At 37.7% G+C, this 20,970-nt stretch overlaps 1 protein-coding gene across 2 annotated transcripts; it reads right to left on the reverse strand.

The window, feature by feature from the left end:
• Positions 1-1,148: 1,148 nt before the first annotated feature.
• Positions 1,149-20,456, reverse strand: abcc10 (ATP-binding cassette, sub-family C (CFTR/MRP), member 10). 2 transcript variants are annotated; one of them, XM_007240139.4, is made up of 22 exons: positions 20,359-20,456; positions 19,055-19,264; positions 16,587-17,961; positions 15,580-15,807; positions 14,747-14,903; positions 13,196-13,347; positions 12,999-13,078; positions 12,237-12,408; positions 11,922-12,020; positions 10,767-10,956; positions 10,100-10,177; positions 9,124-9,309; positions 8,897-9,026; positions 8,036-8,228; positions 6,921-7,264; positions 6,617-6,786; positions 4,823-4,983; positions 3,663-3,916; positions 3,035-3,180; positions 2,730-2,827; positions 1,513-1,625; positions 1,149-1,402 (listed from the first exon to the last, which is right to left on the reverse strand). In XM_007240139.4, exons 2-22 carry the CDS (start codon positions 19,240-19,242, stop codon positions 1,270-1,272), a joined length of 4,647 nt encoding a protein of 1,548 aa, XP_007240201.3. In that variant the 5' UTR covers positions 19,243-19,264; positions 20,359-20,456; the 3' UTR covers positions 1,149-1,269. The 2 variants fall into 2 exon arrangements, with proteins under 2 accessions (XP_007240201.3, XP_022525385.2); XM_022669664.2 differs by lacking the exons at positions 1,149-1,402; positions 1,513-1,625; positions 2,730-2,827 and having other exon boundaries at positions 3,040-3,180; positions 3,805-3,916.
• Positions 20,457-20,970: the final 514 nt, after the last annotated feature.

Consider the following 20,970-nt stretch of genomic DNA (forward strand, 5'->3'; position numbering starts at 1 on the left):
CTGTAATGCATAGTTACATTTCGGAGGAGGTGAGCATCAGGCCACAGCCAAAATTGGCCTTTTTAACATTGATGGATTTATTAAATAAACAAAAAGTGTTAAACAAACCAAAATATGTTTTATACTTTACATTATAGAAAGTAAGAAACCTTTGCTTAGATGACGGTTTTGCACATCTTGGCTGGATTTTCTTAGTCAGCTTTTTGATGTAGAGTCACCTGGAATGGCTTTTAGTTAACAGCTGTGCTGAACTTGTAAAAGAGTTAATTACTTGAATTTCTTGCCTCTTAATGTGTTTGAAAGCATCAGTTGTAAAGTTGTGTAGAGATAGAGTTGGTGTACAGTGAATAGCTCTATTTGAGTCATGTTCTAATCCAATTCTATCTAATCAATTGTTTTTTTCAAGGTTTTGATTATGTGGCACAAAACTCTGGACCCAACACAAAGTAAAATTGTTTTTATTTGTACATAAAATACAGAAGAATAACTTAAGAATTGTTGTAACTATAAAACAGAAAACATAGCATTGATAGTTTGCCTTTTAGCCTGAAGATGTAAAAAAAAAGAAAAAGATTTTTTTTTCTTTTAATAATATAGATCCTAGTACCCTTCATATAAAAATGGCTAAACAAAACATTCTAAAAAAAAATGCCACTGTATAAAGTAAACTTTTATCCATATTCACAAAGACTCTTAGTGTATGAGTGCAATTTGTCAGTTTATATATTTACCACAACTGTGGTGTATTTAATGTATGGACAAAAATACTGGAGCACTTACTTAGAGCCTTTTTTCTTCTAGATGTTGGTGCTTTGCTTAGTGGATTTGATTGCATTCAGCAACAACAGCATTAATCAAGTAGTTGGATAATTAACACCCAACCTTATTAACCAACTCATCCCTAAAGGACTGAATGGAGCACCATTATCATTTTAGAAAACCCAGTTCCACTATTCCACAGATCAATCAGTGTTTTATACCACTTTAGTGTGGTACCAACAGGTTCATGTTTATTTTTATCTGAATAGAATAGTACTGTTTGAGTTTATGTCTAGCTGTAGACTGTATATTCCTTTCAATGGAAAATCTCCCTTTAAAATGCTGTGTAATCCAAAACTAGGCTCAATCTCTGTCTGAGAAATTGACCTATAGTGTGTATATATATATATATATATATATATATAAACAGGACCACTGATGTTTAGCTTGCTGTGTGAAATCTGGCTGAATTCCAGTGACTGTAAAACAATAGATGATAAAATCAGTCCATCAGTCGGTTCCACAAAGTAGTTTCTTGAAAACTGAATCTTCTCTTTGGCACAGAACAGCTGGGCTGTCAAACTCCACCACCTTCCCAGCATGCATCACCAAAACTCTATCAGAGTCCATAATTGTATTCAGTCTGCAGTATAAGAGGAAGACAGAGGAAAATATTAAAATATATATTTTTAAAGATGTTCTTTTATCCATGCTGTCTGTTAAATACTTTGAATAAAAGAATAGAGTACGAACCTGTGGGCGATGGTAAGGACAGTCTTGTCCTTGAATCGTTCTCGGATAGTCTTCTGTAGAAGCATGTCCGTTTTGTGATCTACACTAGCCGTGGCCTCATCAATACATAAAACCTACAAAGGAAATGAAAGAAACAAAATAATGCACATTATTCTTGTTATTCTAATGATATTTTCCTGTTTTATAAACAAATAAATCGAAAGGGCCAACCTCATTTCTCCTCATGCCCTTACCACTTATTACCGACTCTTGTAGAGATGGAGGGGTAGGTAGGGTGAAGTGTCAGGTCTACATGGCCTTCATGTAGACCTGAGGAATCAGCCGCAAGATAACCTGATCTATAGTATTATATTTTTTGGAATATTTATATCTGTTTGGTGTTCAGATGCTTTGGGTCGAGTGAATCAATGATTCAGAACATTGTTTTCAAGCCCATGCAGACACTGGATTATACTGCAAAACGCAGGTTTTGTGACTGAAAATAGAGAAATAAAGCACTAACCGAGTCACAGAAGAAATTTTGAATGAGAGATCATTATTGTTTTTCACAATTAATTACGGATTCTCAGCGGAGAGCAATGACGCTGCAGTTTTTAGAAATGGAAGGATTTATTTCTAAGTAAATATATGCTTTATTCCACCGGGTGTTTGTGTCGAAAATGTTGGAACAGTGCTGGAACTTTTTGGTTAGAAAATATGCGCAGGTTGGTCTGTGGGAGGCACCGGTAACTAAGGTAAGATGGATCAACACTTCAGAAATGAGCGTCTGTATGTAAAATCGTGATTACCCAATTTTAAAAATCGTCATCATTATCAAAATCATTAAAACTGTAATTCGAATAATCGAACTAATCATGAAAATCAACCAGCCCTATTCCAAACCCACATCATCACTGCCAGAGTGGTAGATGCTCTGCACTGTTAACAGGTTTGATGAAGCTGCTCATCATTAAGCGAATCGAGCGGTCAAGCTAATCTTATAAGACCACGCTGCTCCCATTCTGCCTTTCACTCTGCTGCCTTTCTGCATTATGATATTCAGACGTTTGACTGACTTAAGTAGTAAATTTTAGAAATAAACTAGTTGCAGTGCAAACACTGTTGAATACTTTACTACTTCCACTTAAGTGTGGTGTCTAAAGAAAATAAAGACTCGAAAAGAAGTGGTATTGGCACAAATGAGAAATGGAATTTAAGCATTAGTATGCAGTTCTCACATTTGCTTCAGTTAGAAGAGCACGAGCGAGACAGAGCAGCTGCCTTTGGCCAACTGAAAGAGATTTTCCTCTTTCTCCCACCTCTGCATCCAACCCTCCTGTCAATTAAAAAAAATATATTAATAGTGCTTAATTAAATTTACAATTAGCACAGATGCAGAAATTCTTGGGCAGTTTCCCTAAGAAGGATTAAGCCTAGTCTCAGACTAAACAGCATTTTAAAAAGAAGATTTTCTACTGAAAAGAAAACACAGTCTACAACTAAGCTTAATCTCTGTCATGGAAACCGACCCCATTACACTCACCAATTCTCTGGACCACATCTGTCAGGTGGCACTGTTCCAGAGCATCAAGTAGCCGCTGATCAATGTAACGGCCACTGGGGTCAAGATTCTCTCTAACTGAACTGGAGAAGAGGAAGGGATCCTGAGGGATGATGGCTAGCTTGGACCTAAAAATTACACAACATAGCATAGCATAATCACTTGTAGAACATGCAAATTTATCATTGCATTCCACAGAATTATTGAGTATTTATATGGCACTTTTCTACCAAGACTACTCAGCTCAATTCTATGTAGCTTTTTTTATTTTCTTTTGGCACTTGGAACCAAATACTTTCTTTCTAGTCCCTACTCGCTTGTTCTTCCAAGTGAGCAGAGTAGGGAACTAAAACATGATATGCTAACCTTTCAAAATCCTGATTGGCCATCACTTTACATACTACACAAAAAGCCACAAACCAAGATTCTGGAACACAATCCCTTTAGCAGTCTCCATTGTTGGTGGATGTGAGGACAGTGAAAAACAAACCAAGGTACCAAGTATAAAAAAGTAAGTACAGTCGAGTAGTGTACTGTAGGTACAATGCAGTGGAAAAGTGTCAGAAGTTTCTTAGAAATGTATCATCATAGAGACAACTATAATCCTCACCTAAGCTGAGACAGGCCAACCTGACCGATGTCCTTCCCATCCAGCAGTATCTGTCCCTGATTCAGTTCCACCATACGGAACAGAGCCAAGAACAGCGAGGACTTCCCCGAGCCTGTGCGTCCAACTACACCCACCCTCTCACCTGGCAACATCGCCATGCTCACTCCATCCAGGGCATTGGGCAAGCCAGGCCGATACGCCATCACAGCTCCTCTAAACTCCACCCGACCGTGCTCTGGCCAAGAGGATGGAACCTAAAAATTGATAAATAAAGCAATATGGATTGAATTTAACAATTACAAATGTAACACAAGTATACAGTGGCTTGCAAAAATAAATATTCATACTTGAACTTTTTCACAGTTTGTATTTTATAGATATTCTAAGTGATAGACCAACACAAAGTGGCTGTAGTATTGTGAATGGAACAAAAATGATGAAAAAAAATCTGAAAAGTAGAAGTATTCAGCCCCTCTTTAATCTAAACCCCCTAACAGAAATCCAGTGCAATTAACTGCCTTTAAAAATCACATAGTGAACAATCAGCATCATTAAAAACAAGGAACTCAAAGGCAGGCTGAAAATAAAGTTGTGGAGAGGATTGTGTGGTTGTGAGGGGACAAAATGTGACAAACAGGGGTATGAATACTTTTGCAATATGTATACAGCTCTGAAAAAAATAAGAGACCACTTCAGTTTCTGTATCAGTTTCTCTATTTTTGCTATTTATAGGTATATGTTTGAGTAAAATTAACATTGTTGTTTTATTCTATAAACTACAGACAACATTTCTCCCAAATTTCAAATAAAAATAGTGTCATTTTGAGCATTTATTTGCAGAAAATGAGACATTTTTAGTGGTCTTTTATTTTTTTCCATGCCATATTTGACCTCATGAATCTGGTTGGAAAAGCCAGAAATTCATACTTGGATGAGGTGGAATAATACGTTTATCACTAAGAGATGTGTAGATATATGGATTTTTCGAATATGTGATGACGTAGCATGAATCATATGTATGTTTTATGTACTTTACCCAATCAGACTTGTGAGATGTGGTGGTGTTCACAGCGTGACAGAGAATTCAGTCAAATGAACATTTTCAATGTAGGCAGGATTTTAAAACTCGAGTTGAGAAATGCTGATGTCTCACTGCTCACCGCTGTGCTGCAATGTTGTGGTTCCAGTGGAATGTTGGTGGAGTACTCCTCAGTGCGCTCCACACTCACCAGCTGCATCTCAGTCTGGGTAAAGCTGAAGATCAGCCCTGACAGCAGGTTAGTGATAGACAAGGCGTACGACAGAGCCAGACCAACCAGACCTGACATAATAAAAAAAAACACAGTCACTAAACATCTGAATGACAGGAACCACCATAGAGCAGGTATTATATCCAATACCAGCACTATTACCCAATATCAGGAGGGTGAAGACTACTTGCATTTGTGGTATGAGCAGTTGGGCTTAGTATGTGGGTTGCACCACTGAAAAATTGACCATATCCCCTCTGCCAATGCCAAACAGCTTATTCGTGCCATAGACTCTTTTACTGTTTGACCAGAAGCTCAAACAAGTGTCAATAGCAACAGCAAAATAAGCCGTTCAGCAGTTGCAGCGATTTGTCAAACTTTTCAACCCACATCCTCAGCTCTGCTGTTCATCCCACAAATGCATGTTTCTTACAAACGTAGCTCCACTTAAAAGTGAAATTAAACTGCCTTTCCTACAGTATAGGATTTATTGCAAAGAAGCATTGTTAGAACAAAAAAAAAAAATCTACTAAACACAAATTTTCTTACTTTTTTCATTACTGATTACCTGCTCTGTGGTGGTCTTGTGGTGTTCTGAACATTGAAAAACAGCAAGTAAAAATGTGTGAAAGTATAAATATATAATATGTAATACAAATTATAAATATAAATATATAACTACAAAGTGATCCTATGTATTAGGTGGTACTGAAAAAATGTACAATGAGAGAAAAAAAACAGGAAGGTGGCACTGGCAGACAAGGGTTGGGTGTGTGGGCTTGTGCTTCCATAGTTGAATAAAATGTTGCTAAAGTGCCCTCTAGAGTGGCAAAAATGAAACACAGTGGGAAAAATGACTGAGGGTCCCGCAGGGTGCACTGTATTGCAATAAATTAATATGAATAATAAAATATCAACAAAAATATAACAAAAAATCAATAACGTGAAGAAGTTTTCTTAAGAAAACTGGATGGATTGAATCTGATCTAGTGACCTATATTTGCCTTCACAATATGACACGCTTGGCATTTCCTGTAGGTAACTTCCTAAGTGAACGTTTTAAGAAGAAAAAAATGTTCCAATATGGGGTCTAGATTGCCTAATAATATAATGTTAATATTTATCAAGAATGAAGAATCCTTTATCATACAAGGTGCATAACCATCTGGCTGGGCCCTTTCTTGTATTGCTTTTCTTCCCTGCCCTTTAAATATAAGTATGACGTGGTCTTAATGTTACGTCCAATTAGTGCGTATATAGTTTGTGTTATGGGGCTAACCAAGATGTAAAATTAGTAGATAGCCCTGACTGTTGCCAAGCCACAAGCTGGCGAGAATTAAAAAAATAATAATTGCAGACATCCCAAGTTGCAAAAATTAATTTCAGGAAGGTACCCGATAATAATAGGTATAGGTAAACTGATTGGCTGACTCCTAGACTCTTTGTTGAGAACAGGCCAATCAGAATCCTCTCTGTTTTGCATGTGCTTCATCAATATGCACACAAGGGGAGTGCCTTTCTTTCTCACTCCCTCTCTTTCCCTCTGTGTCCCCTGCATGCACGTTTGTGTTCACTCTTGAGTCACTCGTTCTAGATTACAGGAGATTTTATCTGACTTGCGGGCAGCAGGGATCCATTACTGATTTGCGGTAGACTTGGGAAGTCTGTAACTGTTTAGACTGTTTTAATAATGCGTGCACCAACCTGGATCAATGGATCTGATCTGGTGCTCAATCACAGCAATTATACTGATGCCGGTCACTACAGCAACTCCGATCATCTGCAGTCGAATGTCAAGCCACTGCCCGGCAGCATTGCTGATGAACACACAGCGCTGGTTCTCATCTAGACGCCTTTCGTTCTCCTCCTCAAACCTGCACAGACACGTTTACAGAAACACACACACTAATAGTTAATCAGATCATTTTATCATTAGGATCATATAGAAAGTTTTCATATAAAGAAGAGAGAAAGAAAAGCGGAAGAACAGCACTAATGATGATCATACCTAGCAACGTGTCCACTAGCCCTGACTGTTGCCAAGCCACTGAGGGTCTCTGAGAAGTGCGAGTACACTGGGGAAAGTGTGAGGCTGCACAACCGCTTCAGCTCCCGGGACGAGTGGCGATAAAACCTCTGTGTTTGGTAATACAGCAAGCCTAGTGGCACCAGAGGGAGCAGCACCCAGGGTAGACCATAACTCATGACCACCAACATCCCCAGCAGCCCAAACACATTGGCTAGAAGGATGTTAAGGACGAATGGCAGTGAGTCGTCTATGGTGTAGACGTCCGAGGAGAAGCGATTTAGAATACGCCCCAGGGGTGTCGTGTCAAAAAATGTCACTGTCGCCTAGAATATGGGATTAGAATATTATATAAAATTAGAAAAAAATAAAAACAGAAATTAACAGATTTATAAAGTGGGGGTGCAATCATAACACAAATGTACAGCATTTTAAGTATGCACCTTAAATACTGAACATTATAATAATTATACTTGGTTTAAATTAGGGCTGCACGATATATCGTTTAAGCACCATCATCTCAATGTGCGCATGTGCAATAGTAATGTCAAGTTGCAATGTTTTGATTCTTGACATTAGAAGCAGATACACAGTGTTGTATCTGTGTCTGTGTGAGTGACAGACTGCTGCTTTCAAGGAGGGGAGCAGGAGTAAACACGAGATAACTGCATGGCTTCCACATGGTTGGGCACGTGCTTGTAAATGCACGTGTCAAAAGCTGTACACCTCAGTCCACAGACATTTTCAGTTACAGCTGAATTCATGCTTTTAATCCCAGAGAAACGCTTTTATTTACCCTTTTAAAAAGCCATTTAAATGCCTGATTAAAGGACCTCAGTTTTTGATCAGTCCGGACGCGAGACAGTGCCTAGGTGGGGGCGGGGCTGGTGACGTCATGGGCCCTGCATTGTTTAATATCGTAATATATTGTCAAAAAAATAAAAATGTTTCCAATATTGTGCAGCCCTAGTTTAAATCAATTTAGTAGACTGTTACTTTCAGATTGATGCATCACAAAATGCAAAAAAAATATATTTGTACAATCTTATTTCATTTTGAGCATCCCAATAACACAAAGAAATGACTGCAGACGTTACCTTTAGCACGTTACTCAGCAGTCTTTTATGAATAACAGTGGCAGCATGGATCGCTCCATAAGCAAAGAGGAAGGCACGAGCTGCTGTAAAGACGGTATTGGCTGCAGCTAGAGAACCGTACACGGTCATGTAGAACTTGAGCTCAGAGCTCATATTACTGAGTGGATTAAAGTGCAGCAGCGGTACAGGGAACCTAAAAAGAAATTAGAATTTTAGAGAAACATAAATACCCCAAAAATAACATTCTACTAAGGACTAGCACATTTTTGCACTAGGAGTAAAGGCATAGTTATCTAAAAGCAGTGTGTAAGACTGGTGGAGGAGAACATGCCAAGTTGCAAGAAAACTGTGATTAAAAACCAGGATTATTCCACCAGATCTCTTAAAACTTTATGAATATATACTTGTTTTCTTTGCATTTTTTGAGGTCTGAAAGCTCTGCATCTTTTTGTTATTTCAGGCATTTCTTTTTTTTTTGCTCTAAATGACAATATTTTTATTTTGAAATTGGGAGAAATGTTGGCTGTATTTTATAGAATAAAACAAAAACGTTCACTTTATTCAAACATATACCTATAAATAGCAAAATCAGAGCAACTGATTCAGAAACTGAAGTGGTCTCTTAATTTTTCCTAGAGCTGTAAAATTATAGACTATGAAGAAGGAATCATGTAATATGGTAACATTTAAATGGCATTAATATGGCTCTTTTTAGGGTGATGTTAACTTGCGGTAACTATGGTAACTTTGATTAACTTAAATGCAGAACCTTTAAAAATAATGAAAAAACACTGATTTTAAGGTGTGTCCAAACTTTTGACTTGTACTGTACATTAAATGTTGTGTTTAAGTATCACTTACACTGGCCTATCTGGAAGGAGCAGCACAGAGGCAGAGAGAGGACCTGCCATCAAAGACACCAACTCTGACCCGTTAGTCTTCACGTTGGAGATCCAATACGACAGCCACCAGTCCGACACATTCTTAGTGCCTGAGGGAAAACATCACCATAGGACTTTATTATCGATATTAATTCTGAAAAGAAATTCATATCCAATTTAAACAAACACTGCTCTATATCAACATACCTTGCATGAGGAGAAGGGACAAAAGGACAGAAAAGGCCATACACCCGCCCACTGCTCTCCAATAGGACTTATAGACGGTCCAGGCAAGCCCACCAGTCTGCTTCTGCTCCTCCCCGATGGTGGTTAGCCTCTCCTCTGGAACTGGCTCATTGGTCAGTTCTTCTTCTTCTTCTTGGTTGTCTTTATCTTATAAAATGTATACAGTATCAGTCAAACATTTAGACACACCTTCTCATTCAATGTTTTAATTTTTTTTCAGACTATCCAGACTATGAATGAGCATAATCTGGGGTGCTGATAACGTGCAGCTTCTGAGGCTGGTAACTTTCCTGTTTTTTAATGGTCTTTGCAACTGCCCTTAAGGATCCTTTCAAAATTCTTACAATTTTTCAGATTAACTGATCTCGATTTTTTAAGTATTTTTTTCTTTACTTTCTTGCCATGATATGGATTAGAACATTCCTCAAATAGAGCTATTCACTGTATACCAACTCTACCTCTTCACAACTTTACAACTGATGCTCTCAAACACATTAAGAGACAAGAGTCAAGAAATTAACTTTTGACAGGTTCAGCACAGCTGTTAACTGAACGACATTCCAGGTGACTCTACCTCATAAAGCTCAATGGAAAAGTCCAGCCAAGATGTGCAAAATTAAGTCATCTAAGCAAGAGGTGCTACTTTGAAGAATCTAAAATATAAAACATATTCCGGTTTGTTTAAAACTTTTTCTTTACTAAATAAATTTCATATATTTTTCTTCATAGTTTGGATGACTTTAATATTAATCTTCAATACAGAACATTTAAAAATAATGAAAAAACACTGAATTTAAGGTGTGTACAAAATGTTTATACTGTATTTCTTAACAAAATAATCAATTTATTAGTGCATATGTTATTTTACTATATTAGTTAACATCAGTCATGGATAACACAATAATACTTAGTACAGGTGATATAGTATATTTAATACCTTTGCCTTTTACTTTGCCTTCATTCTTACTGCCATCTGATTCAGGTTTCACCAGAGATAAGACTTCTTTGGGTGTTCCTTCAAACATAAAACCATAAAATTATAATAATAATAAAAAAATAATAATAAAACTTGTGTTATTTCTTTTGTGTCTATAAAACAAACTGTGAAATGACAGACCTTTTTATGCTATAAACTGACAAGCCAAAAGTCAAGGGACATGGAAGTTCTATCATGTCCCATGACTTCTGACATGTCCCATGGAAGCTACAGAAAGCTGCATGGCTTGTAAAATATGCATATGGGCCCTCCTGCATTAAATGTGGATGTGATACAGTTGCTTATTTGTTTGAATGGACAATTCTAGACACTTCTAATCTATAAATATCTGCCCATCCATCTGGCACCCACTATCCAGCCTTGCTTGATATCTGATCATTCCTATTGCCTTGCCATGAACATTCTGGCCGGTGTTCAACTTCACTCACAAGATAATACCTCTCAACTTAATAACCTCTTAATTAAGGTAAGACATCCTGACCAAATTTATTGTACATACTGCTGTCCAATCACTTTTGGCATGCCAGTGTATAAACAGCTAATTGTACACTCCAGCTTTGATCAATGGTTTGATTGATTTGGTTATAGGTTATAGGTTGGTCAATACCTGTTTTTACAACCGTTCCACCGTCCATCAGTACCACCACGTCTGCCTTCTCCACAAACTCTATTCGATGAGTGCAAAGGATTCTAGTTTTGTTCTTCAGAATTCTGAGAATGCACTTCTCCATTAGATGCTGGGCCACATCAGCATCCACTGCTGCTAAAGGATCATCCAGCAGATATATATCCTTGTCCTGCCATGAGAGAGAATTCTGGGTTAACTGAAGACATGAAAATTAAAGTTTATACAAGACACATCCCAGTCTTTAATGCACCACCTCCTGGCTCCAGTATCTCTAATCATTAAGTTATGCAACAGCTGAAAACAGTTTGTTTAAAATGGTACAATGTGACATTACCATAACAGCAGTGTTTAAGAAATGACTTTTAAGATGAGGTAATTAAGACACAGCACTTAACGGTTCCATTATGCATCTGTGTTGACCATTAACCATGAATGCTTGTGCATATAGGAAGTAATACTGCTTCGATAGACCATCATCCAGTATCATTTATTATAAAAATATGTCTGTATTTTCATAATCAATGACATCGCCCTATCCCTATTTTAGATGTGTGGTTTTCTGTAAGATATAAAATGTATTCACTTTGGCATATCTGAACACTGACAGTTTGGTACATAGAAGTGACATACCATGAAGATCATGCTCAAAATAGTCAGAAACAATAATAAAATATTACAATATTCTTGCCACAGTGCAAAACTATGAAAAACTTGTTTAGGCTGTTGTCAAGGTGGGGGGTGATATTGCTGTAGCTGATAACGTAACTCCTGTGAGCCGTGAGTGATGTAAACAAGCTGTCATTTCTTAGATTGGCTTGTCATTTAAGAATGTTTTTTACAGGCCAACTAGAAAAAGAAAAAAATCTGTGTGATTGAATTTTAAGGCAAACTGTATCTAGAACTGTTTATATGTTTATAAAAAATACATTAAAATACTCATTAAATGTATTTTTAATGTTTTAAAAACATTTTTGTTTTAGTGTTTTTGTTTGGTTGGCCTTTTCACTCACTGCCGCTTTTAAAGGAGAAAAAAAAACAAGCAAACAAACAAAACTCAAATTGCTTAATGAGTTAATCAACAAAATATTCATTAAATTGCTTCAAAAATGCTTCTTTACATACTTCAATACATACCATATAAACAGCCCGGGCCAAAGCGAGTCGACTTTTCTGTCCTCCACTGAGAGTCACACCATTCTCTCCTACCTCTGTCTGATCCCCATCAGGCAACACCTGCAACAGTTTACAATATCAGGACTGTACATTTTCACTAGTCAGTTAGACACTGCTCATCCTTAGTTCACTAAAATAAAGGCCAAAATTATGATCACAGAAAACCATGCGCGTATTGCTTTATCATAAACACACAAACAAATAATAATCCACCCCTTCATGGTACAATAATACCATATCATAAATATTCGGAACACAAAGGCCCAGTGTGCTTACATTGAGATCATCAGTGAGAGCACATGCTTCAAGCACAGCCTGATAGAAGCCACTGTCAAAGTCCTTTCCAAACAAGATGTTGTCTCGCACTGTTGCATGCTGGATCCACGGCTCCTGGGCTGCTAATCCAAAGCCCTTCTCTCTGCCCTGGACATGCACCACACCACCACACCTACAGGATGAACATAAATAAATGTGAGAAAACCTGCAGGTTGCTCTTCTAGAGGAGAGTTGGAGAAACATAATAAAAAAAATAGGAAATGTTCTATAATTCTACCTAATCAAATACCTATTTAATATAATGTAATGTCAGAATATAATTTTAAAGATCTAAAAAAAAGAGAGGAAAATAAAAACATCCTAACACAAGAGTCAATCTAAAAAAATGTTTAGCCTTTTCTCAGCAAGTGTCCAGCTTTAGTTTTGAACACTATTGTATACTTGGATTAATTTTCATTTTAATTTATGTTACATTTTTACCTTCAAATAACTGTTTGAATAACATATGTTGATATTCCACTAATATATAAAAGAGAGGGAATAGTACCATTATTGGTCTCAGCATGCCAGAAACTGCACTATGTAACTTTAATTAAGCAAGCAGGAAAAAGCCTTATAAAATCCAGTATTAATGCAGTACTAATCCTTCAGTGATTGATCTTGCAAAGACTTTTCTCACACAAACTACACTCCCTTTCTATAGTGGAACCCCAGGAGCAAACATTGTCTTGCTTTAACAAAAAGAAAACTGCCTTAACATACCTGTTCAGCTCTCCAGTGATGGCAGCTAATAGGGAGCTCTTCCCACAACCAACCTTTCCCACCACAACAACCAGAGAACCCTGAAATGAAAAATATTTAAATAAATATTTAAATATTCAAATAAATATTGACACATTGTAGTAGCTGAATTAGAAGAAAAAAATAAGCTTTTCACTTTTTTTATACAGATCACATACCTTTCTGACACTTAAGTTAAGATTGTGGAGATACAGACTGCCTGTTGGACCCCTGTCCTCCCCATCAGAGTCAGAATTTAAATCATCTGATCTATTCCAGGAAAAATTTGCCTGGGTCATCTGTATGGACGTAAGAGGATCTTCAGGAGAAACTGTGAGAAAATGTTGGGGAAAACAATTTAAACAGTTTAGAATTAACAAACAACACAGTTCCTTTCTGCATTTATTTTACAGTAGCCTTTTAACACGGACCACCAAAATAATACATCTAACAAAAGACTGATAAAGATGTACAATAAAGTGGGACAGAACTGGTTCTGCTTAATGTTATTGTGACATATATTGGTATTGAGAAATTTTGAAAGTATGAAGTCCAATTTCTAAGTTCTGCTCATGAGCACAATGGAGTGCCATTATGTGAACAATGGAGATTTGTTTAATGGTACATTTCAGAGTCATGTTTCTGCTTTTGGTCACATTAAGGAATGTGAACAAAAGAGATCTGTGCTGGAAATTACCAAGCAACAGAATGACTTACCATATTTTTCTGTCTTTTCGGACCAGATTAGATTAGATTAAGGCGCACTATCAATGAAAGTCTGTTTTCTGGTGTATATTAATACATAAAACGCACCGGATTATAAGGCACATTAAGCGACACTTTCTAACTCAGCAGGTCCTGTCGCTTTTTTTAAATTCAGACTTCTGGATATTAATTACACAGATTTCTCTCCCGAAAACAGTTTATTTGGGTGAGTAAAGCACTTCCATTTACTTACAGTAAGCTTAAAATTCCAATATTTTGCCCAAGGGTAAAAGCTAGCTGCAGTTAGCAACTGCTTAGCCAGTCCCAATTAGCAGCACTAGCCAGTCATGGTTAGCAGCGCTAGCCAGCCACAGTTAGCACTGGTAAATGCTGCCTGGTAGCGGTAGACTGAGGAACCCTGAGTGTTTCGGTAACCCAGGGTGCTATTAGCTAGCAGTTTGTCTCATGTAGTTTATTTTAACACAGTAAACGTGCAGTCTACAGTCTGATATACTCCTCTCTAACAGCAAAAGAGCTAGTGCTAAAAGCTAGCTAATGCTAATACTGCTGCACTCAGCCTCAGCGCTGGAAAAACTTCACAAAAATTCTTGTAAACACTGTACTTCAGCGGAGTGGCTTTACTGCTCCTTATACATAATGTGCACTGAATTAAAAGGCACACTGTTGATTTTTGGGAAAATTAAAGGATTTAAGTGCGCTTTATTGTCCATAAAATATGGTAAATCAAGGGTACAGGTGCCATAGTGTCATTAATCAATTAGTTTAAAGGTCTTAACATGGTACTTACAACACCAAACTAGTAAAGACTGGTACAGGTTCATATTTCATATTTCACATCCCCCCCACATTATATGTTCACATTATATATAAATAATGAAGTTAAGCTGACATAAAATATCTTATATATGAAATATCTAATACTGTCTGCTATTATATAAAGTCAAAGTAAATGAAAGAATCACAATATTTTTATATTATTGGCATTTTCCAAAAACTAGAATTACCCTGGCTGTAGTAGGCAGCAAAGTCCTGATTACGCAGAAGGAGGAAGCGCTGAATGCGGTCCAGAGATACTTTAGCTTCCAGTGTGCCATTAAGAACCCAGGGAAAAGCATTGAGTGGCAGAATAAGCATCCCCACCAGAGCCAGAGTGGTGAAAACCTGCAGGAGAGGCATTACAGCTTTCAAAAAAAGTCATGTTTTATTTTTTAGCTATTCAAAAGTCTTAGGCCAGGAGTATAAAACATGTTTGAAACTGCTCTATGTTGACAAAAATATTGTGACACCTGCTCATAAATCCTATCCCATCTAGTTCTTTAGTGATTAATATGCAGTTGGTCTAAACGTTGTGTCTTTAACAGCTTCAAATCTTTTGGGAAAGACTTTCTGCAAGACTGGAGTGTTTCTGTGGAAAGTTTAGCCCATTTATTCAGAGGAGCATTGGTGCTCTTCGCCACTTGGATGATGCAAGGCTTGCATGCAGCTGTTCAGCCACAGAAACCCATGCAACGAAGCTCCCGGCAAACAGATTTGTGCTGATGTTAATCCCAGAGGAGGCCTGGAACTCCACATTTATAGAGGGTATGTATAGACATCACATTCCCACAGGAGCACGCCCCCTTAGTGAAAAAACATTCTACACATTCTAACACAGTTTCTCAAACTACGCTCAGAGTGCCAGCCCAAACCGGACTCTTGGCATATCTAAACAGTATCCAGCATTATTTTTGTCTGGACAACCAGGACAGACACAGAGTCTTTAGCTTCACTTACAACTAGACAAACGACCACCCCTTTAAAAAAAATCCCTGATTCTAATTTTGTTTATTCAGCTCACCTTAGCTGCAGTGAGAGTGTTTCCAAGCAGCACATAGGTCAGGAAGGTGAGGATCGAGATGACAACAGGAAGAGCAGCCCAGGTATACACACACACTGCATCCAGGTACTTCAAGGCCTTCAGGTGACTCAGCTCTTTTTTGCGACTTTCATTTATCTTCTGCGTAAAATGCTCCTCCCAGTTATAGAACTTGAGAACTCGAATTCCAAACAGGACTTCGGTCATTATCTTATGAAGGACAAAATAATTAGGACACATTATTGTCAGAAGATCTTGTGCTTCCTAAATCTTAAATCTTCATTTGGCTTGGACCTTTAGGACAGATCCATTTAGTGTTCTTAAGGTTACATCATCTCAAACCATCAGGCTAATGTAATCTCTGAACCCATATGACATGCAGCAATTTATTCTTATGGACAAATGGAGATATTTTAAAAGCCTTTTGTGCATTTTATAGGCAAGATGGATCACTTTTTAGATTAAAGGTGCGGTATATGTTGATATTTGAACCTTGACAGCAAAAAAAAATCAAATTAATGCATATGGATTGCCAAGGTTACAAAAGTAAGCTTGTGGATCAAAAGAAATATGCTGAAATATGCGGAGTTTTACCTTGTTTAGCCTTTTGAATTATGCATGAATCCAAATAATCCCAATCTTTTTTTTTTTATCTCTGTGACCATAAAAAAACTTAAATGTTGTAAGATCAACCCCATGATATTATGTTAAGGAGGACAAAGACCCTTAGTATATGTAGACACTGAACAAGTTTCGGATAATTAATTGCATGGCGTATTGTAACTTGAATGTATAAACAAGCCTTTTACTGAATTTTTGCTCTAAGCTAAAAGTTAATCTTGTCAAATAACAGAGAGAACTTGTCTATTGGACAGTTGTTACCTCTGGCTTAGGTAAACCAATTCAATAAGAAATTCAGATTTACCCCAATCTCTTATATCGTACTCGCATCAAATTTCCTTTACTAGAAAATTAAAAAACATTCTTACCTTCACTCTGCTGTCTTTGTGGATTAGCATTTGCTTGTTGTTCTCCAGGATGCGAGCTGCCAGTAACTTATTCAGTGGCACGAGCAAAACAGCCACACACAGTCCTCCCAGAAAAGCTACGCCCACTTGCAGATATAGCAGGTAAAGGGCAAGGGCAAACTGGAAAGGAAGACTCCATACTTCGTGGAAACTGCGGAAGAAATTGACCAAGCGGTCTGTATCTGTGCTCATGAAGTTGACCACCTCACCCATGCTGAAGCGGGCGAGGGCCGAGCCGCTGACCTGCAGGGCTTTGGCGTAGATGGTGGACACCACAGCGGCCCGAGCCTCCAGAGCCACCTTGGACACTTCAAACACGAAGATGTTGCGCAGGAATGCTGCCAGGAACGTGGTCAAGAAGAGACCGACAGCAACCCACACACCTTTGCTCAGCGGTGCCCCCTTGGTCTCCATAAAGCCCACTAATGCACTGAGAAGCAGTGGTCCTGCGAATGAAAGCAGGCTAGCTAACAGCTTCAGCAGACCCAACAAGTAGTAACGTGTTCCAATAGCCTTGTGTAGCACCCACAAGAGTTTTACTTCGTCCTGACTGCTTTCCTCAGAATGTTCCCCAGCCTGGACATGACCACAGTTAACCAAACTGTCCTGCTGGTTCTCTCGAGAAGGTGTCTGCACACCTTGTGATGTTTTCAGTGCAAGTTCAGCCAAGCACTGCGTCCAACACTGATCAAATCGCTGAGTTACTGCTTTGGTGCGAAGTTTGTGGGGTAGCTGGAAAACATCACAGGGTCTTTCCAGTTCCCCACGTTGACCCTGCTTAAGCTGAGGGTTCAACCAAAGGTAAAGAAACCTGGACAAGCAGCTGCAGCCATCCTCTGCTACCGTTTCTCCTCCATAAGACTCTGTGACAATAAGAGGAGCCACATCGTCTGCATTTACATGAAGAGACTCTCCTCGCGGCTTGTAACAAGGAAAGGTAAAGGCTAGTATGTACACAAGGACCAGGGCAGCTCTGCTCACAGTTAAGGCTAGACGAACAACCTGCCATGGGTTTGAGGTATTGAGATGTTCACTGTCCTGGACGTAAGCAGCAATGGTAAACGCAAAGTTAGGTATTGGAAGAACGGCCAAGACCGCAAATAGTGCTGGCCCTCGCGTCCTTCTGTAGGCAGATGCTTGCAGAGCCAAAACAGCACCAAAGTGGACCAGCCATGCGATGCTAGCACATCCATTGGTCAAGATGTCCAAGTATATGCTCTGCTTATGGAGTTCAAGTGCCAACACCAAATCCCCAATGAACAGGAGAAGCAGCAGCAGGGCAGAGGCAGCCCTGATATTCCAACCCACAGCCAACGAAGGCAGAGAGTATCCAAATCTGCAAACATAGATAACATTTTAGCATACAGAGTATTAAAGACATTGCAAAACTAAAACTCATAACAGTAATATGCAAAATTACTGTAAAGTGAGTAAAGAGTCAAGGGTATACACAAATGTGACTCAAGTTACTTAGATTAAAAGATAAAAACAAGCCACAAATGTGTTCACACACACAGAAAAAACACCCTGCTTCAAATTTAGTAAATTTGCCAAACATGTTTGTTGTCTTGAAGTTAGCTTCTTTATATTTGCAAAAAAATAAATATATTTAAATATATATATTGTTTTTCTCTAATCACAGTGTTGGTCTGAGCATTTAAATCCTCTCTATACACACCTATCTTACACCTTGAGCAAGTCACCTTCAGGTAATTTTGGCGAATTTCTACTGGTCCATTCATCAAAGGCCGGTTTGTGTTTTTAAATGATGTAAAAAACTAAAAACTGTCAAAAATGGACGGCAACTTTATACACCCAGTGAACAGTCTTTTTTTAGGCCTTGCATCTGTGTTTTTTCGTGCACCTTCACAGAGTGACGGCAGGTCAGTTTTTTCTGCTGAGAATTGCAGAAATGCTGCACCATTAAAATACCATTCCGCCAAAGTTAGAGCACAGCTGGCTCTTAAAGGGAATGGCAAGTAAAATGCTAATTGGTTTATTCTCAGAAATCACAGGTGTCATCTTGTACTATGTATATAAAAAAAAAAAAAAAAAAAAAAAAGTTTTTTTTTTTTGTAACTATTGCAGCTTGTTGTATTTAGTCCTGCTTTGTGCATCCACTTTAAACACTGAACACTTCAAAAAGTTGTGCAAGCCCAAAAACATGCTTTACTTTCACAGGAGAAGGGTGTTTGACATGAAAATGACCACAGAATGATCACAGCTTGGAGTTTTTTTTTTATTTTGGTACAAAGTCAGTGGCTGCTCTTTGCTGACTGGAATTTAGGTGAAAAAAATCAAAGGAAAACAATTGTAATCCAGTAAGCACTGCGCAAACTAAATGTTGTGGTAAATTTCCTCTAAACACACTAACATGCTTTAATTTTAGTGATCTCTTGCTGCAAGGTTTATAGGGTTGTATAGCTTACCTTGGTACACTGAGGTAGCAGGCACTCACGACTGCAGTGAATACATGGGCCAGTGATCCACAGATGATCTGGTTGAAACATGGGCTCAGTGTGCCATTCTGCCACACAGGGAATGGATTGTCCACATCAGTGTGACACAGTTCTGATATTATGTCAGATGGCCTTAACCAGGCTACATTTCCTCCCATGATCTGGACGTCTGGAGCATAACTGAGACAAAACACAGATTAAGACGATGTTTTTGACAAGCTGTTTCCATTAACAATTAGAAATACAAGACATAATTGCAAATAGTAAAAAGCATATCACAATCTCTTAAATTACGTATTTAAAATAGTAAAACTTTAGCTATCTACAATTTGAGTTTGGGCTAGTGATACTGTTATAGTTGCACATTGCAAAGCAGTTTTCAATATATCGACACTGTTCTGATCAGATGACTGGGATACCCTGGCAATCAATATGGCCATGTTAAGCCTCACAACCATTCTAAATGTCCTTCAAGAAATGTACTTCTCTATTTTATATCTAAAACTCATTTTAAAACGTTATTCCTGCAGGAAATAGCAGTATGTGACACTACAGTTTCTAATAGTATAAAATATTACAGATATACAACTCTGGAAAAAATTAAGGGACCACTTCAGTTTCTCTGATTTTGCTATTTATAGGTATATGTTTGAGTAAAATAAACACTGTTGTTTTGTTTTTAATTATAGATCAAAGTAAAATCCCATGTAAATCAATGGTGTATTATATGACTAATCAGAATAGCAGTATTATGATATATCTGACATTATTACAAGTAAACATTTGGTTGCTGATATCTAAAATTACATGTTCAGTTATTTGAAAAGAATGAGTTTGTACTGGTTACAACTGAAATAACTGGTGTCACAGGCTAAAACAAGTTGCCATCAAATTATGCTTTAAGACAAGTTAACAAGGTAGCGTTAGCTACTTCCTGTGATTTATTCTGTCTTTCATTGTAAACACTAACTAATATACCTGGAGTAAGGTCCTAGAGAAACGTACACTCTGTATAAACAAGTTGTGTATTTAAAACTAGTAATTAAGCCTAGCTTTTAGCAAACCTGGCTGTGTTTCAGTTAGAGCTACAGAATAATTCTTCATAAATATGCAGTCAGTCAGGTAAATAGTGAGACATATGTTTGAGCTGAGGACTCGAGGTGACAGGTAGCTGCCTAAACACCTAAACTGTTTATTAGGTCTCTCAGAGTTAATCTGTGCTGCTTTAAAAACTGTAACTAAAATCCTCCAGTTTCACTGAGTTCACCGCTTACCTGCGTCCAGCAGCGCTGATTAACCCACCGCTTCCTCGTACTGTCACTACACAGAGGATTTCCCAAAATCCCCTTTCATAATAAAAGTCTTCCTCTTACTGTCACTACACACTCAAGCACAGCCTGGATACAAGCAGATCTCCAAAAATCCCCTCACAATAAACGTCTTCCGCAAACCTTAGCATGTCTTAAAAACCTTAGCATGTCTATTAAAACTATGCCTACCACGATAAGTTTTTGTTCGGACAACATATTGTCCTAATTATTCCGATAAATTATATTATTCATTTTGAGATTTAGATTTTTTTGTTAATATAAAGCAATTACACCATTATAAAGAACAAAAAATGAAATATAAACAAAGTTGCAATATAAAAAAATATTTAAGAACCGTAAATAATTACACCACCACCTTCCTAAAATAAGTTTTTTGGCAACATTAAGTTTTTTTGCCTAAACGTGACTTTCCAAGGTGGTACTACCTTCACTGAACTAATCTCCATGATTCAGGGCTCATCAAGAATTGTAAGTGATAAAGCTATAAAGCTAGCTAGAAATGCTCTAAAATATGTGTCTGTCAAAATATTAAATATATTAATATAAAATAAATTT

The sequence above is a fragment of the Astyanax mexicanus genome, chromosome 16 (assembly GCF_023375975.1).
Source record: "Astyanax mexicanus isolate ESR-SI-001 chromosome 16, AstMex3_surface, whole genome shotgun sequence".
Taxonomy (NCBI): Eukaryota; Metazoa; Chordata; class Actinopteri; order Characiformes; family Acestrorhamphidae; genus Astyanax; species Astyanax mexicanus.

Bases quoted from the DNA above. Each gene is read 5' to 3' on its own strand.
- abcc10 (XM_007240139.4), bottom strand. From the start codon at position 19,242: ATGGGAGGAAATGTAGCCTGGTTAAGGCCATCTGACATAATATCAGAA. The intron at 8,229-8,896 runs GTAAGTGATACT...ATTTCTTTTTAG, and splicing joins CTCCTTCCAGATAGGCCAGT to GTTCCCTGTACCGCTGCTGC. The intron at 3,917-4,822 runs GTGAGCAGTGAG...ATCAATTTTTAG, and splicing joins CACAACATTGCAGCACAGCG to GTTCCATCCTCTTGGCCAGA.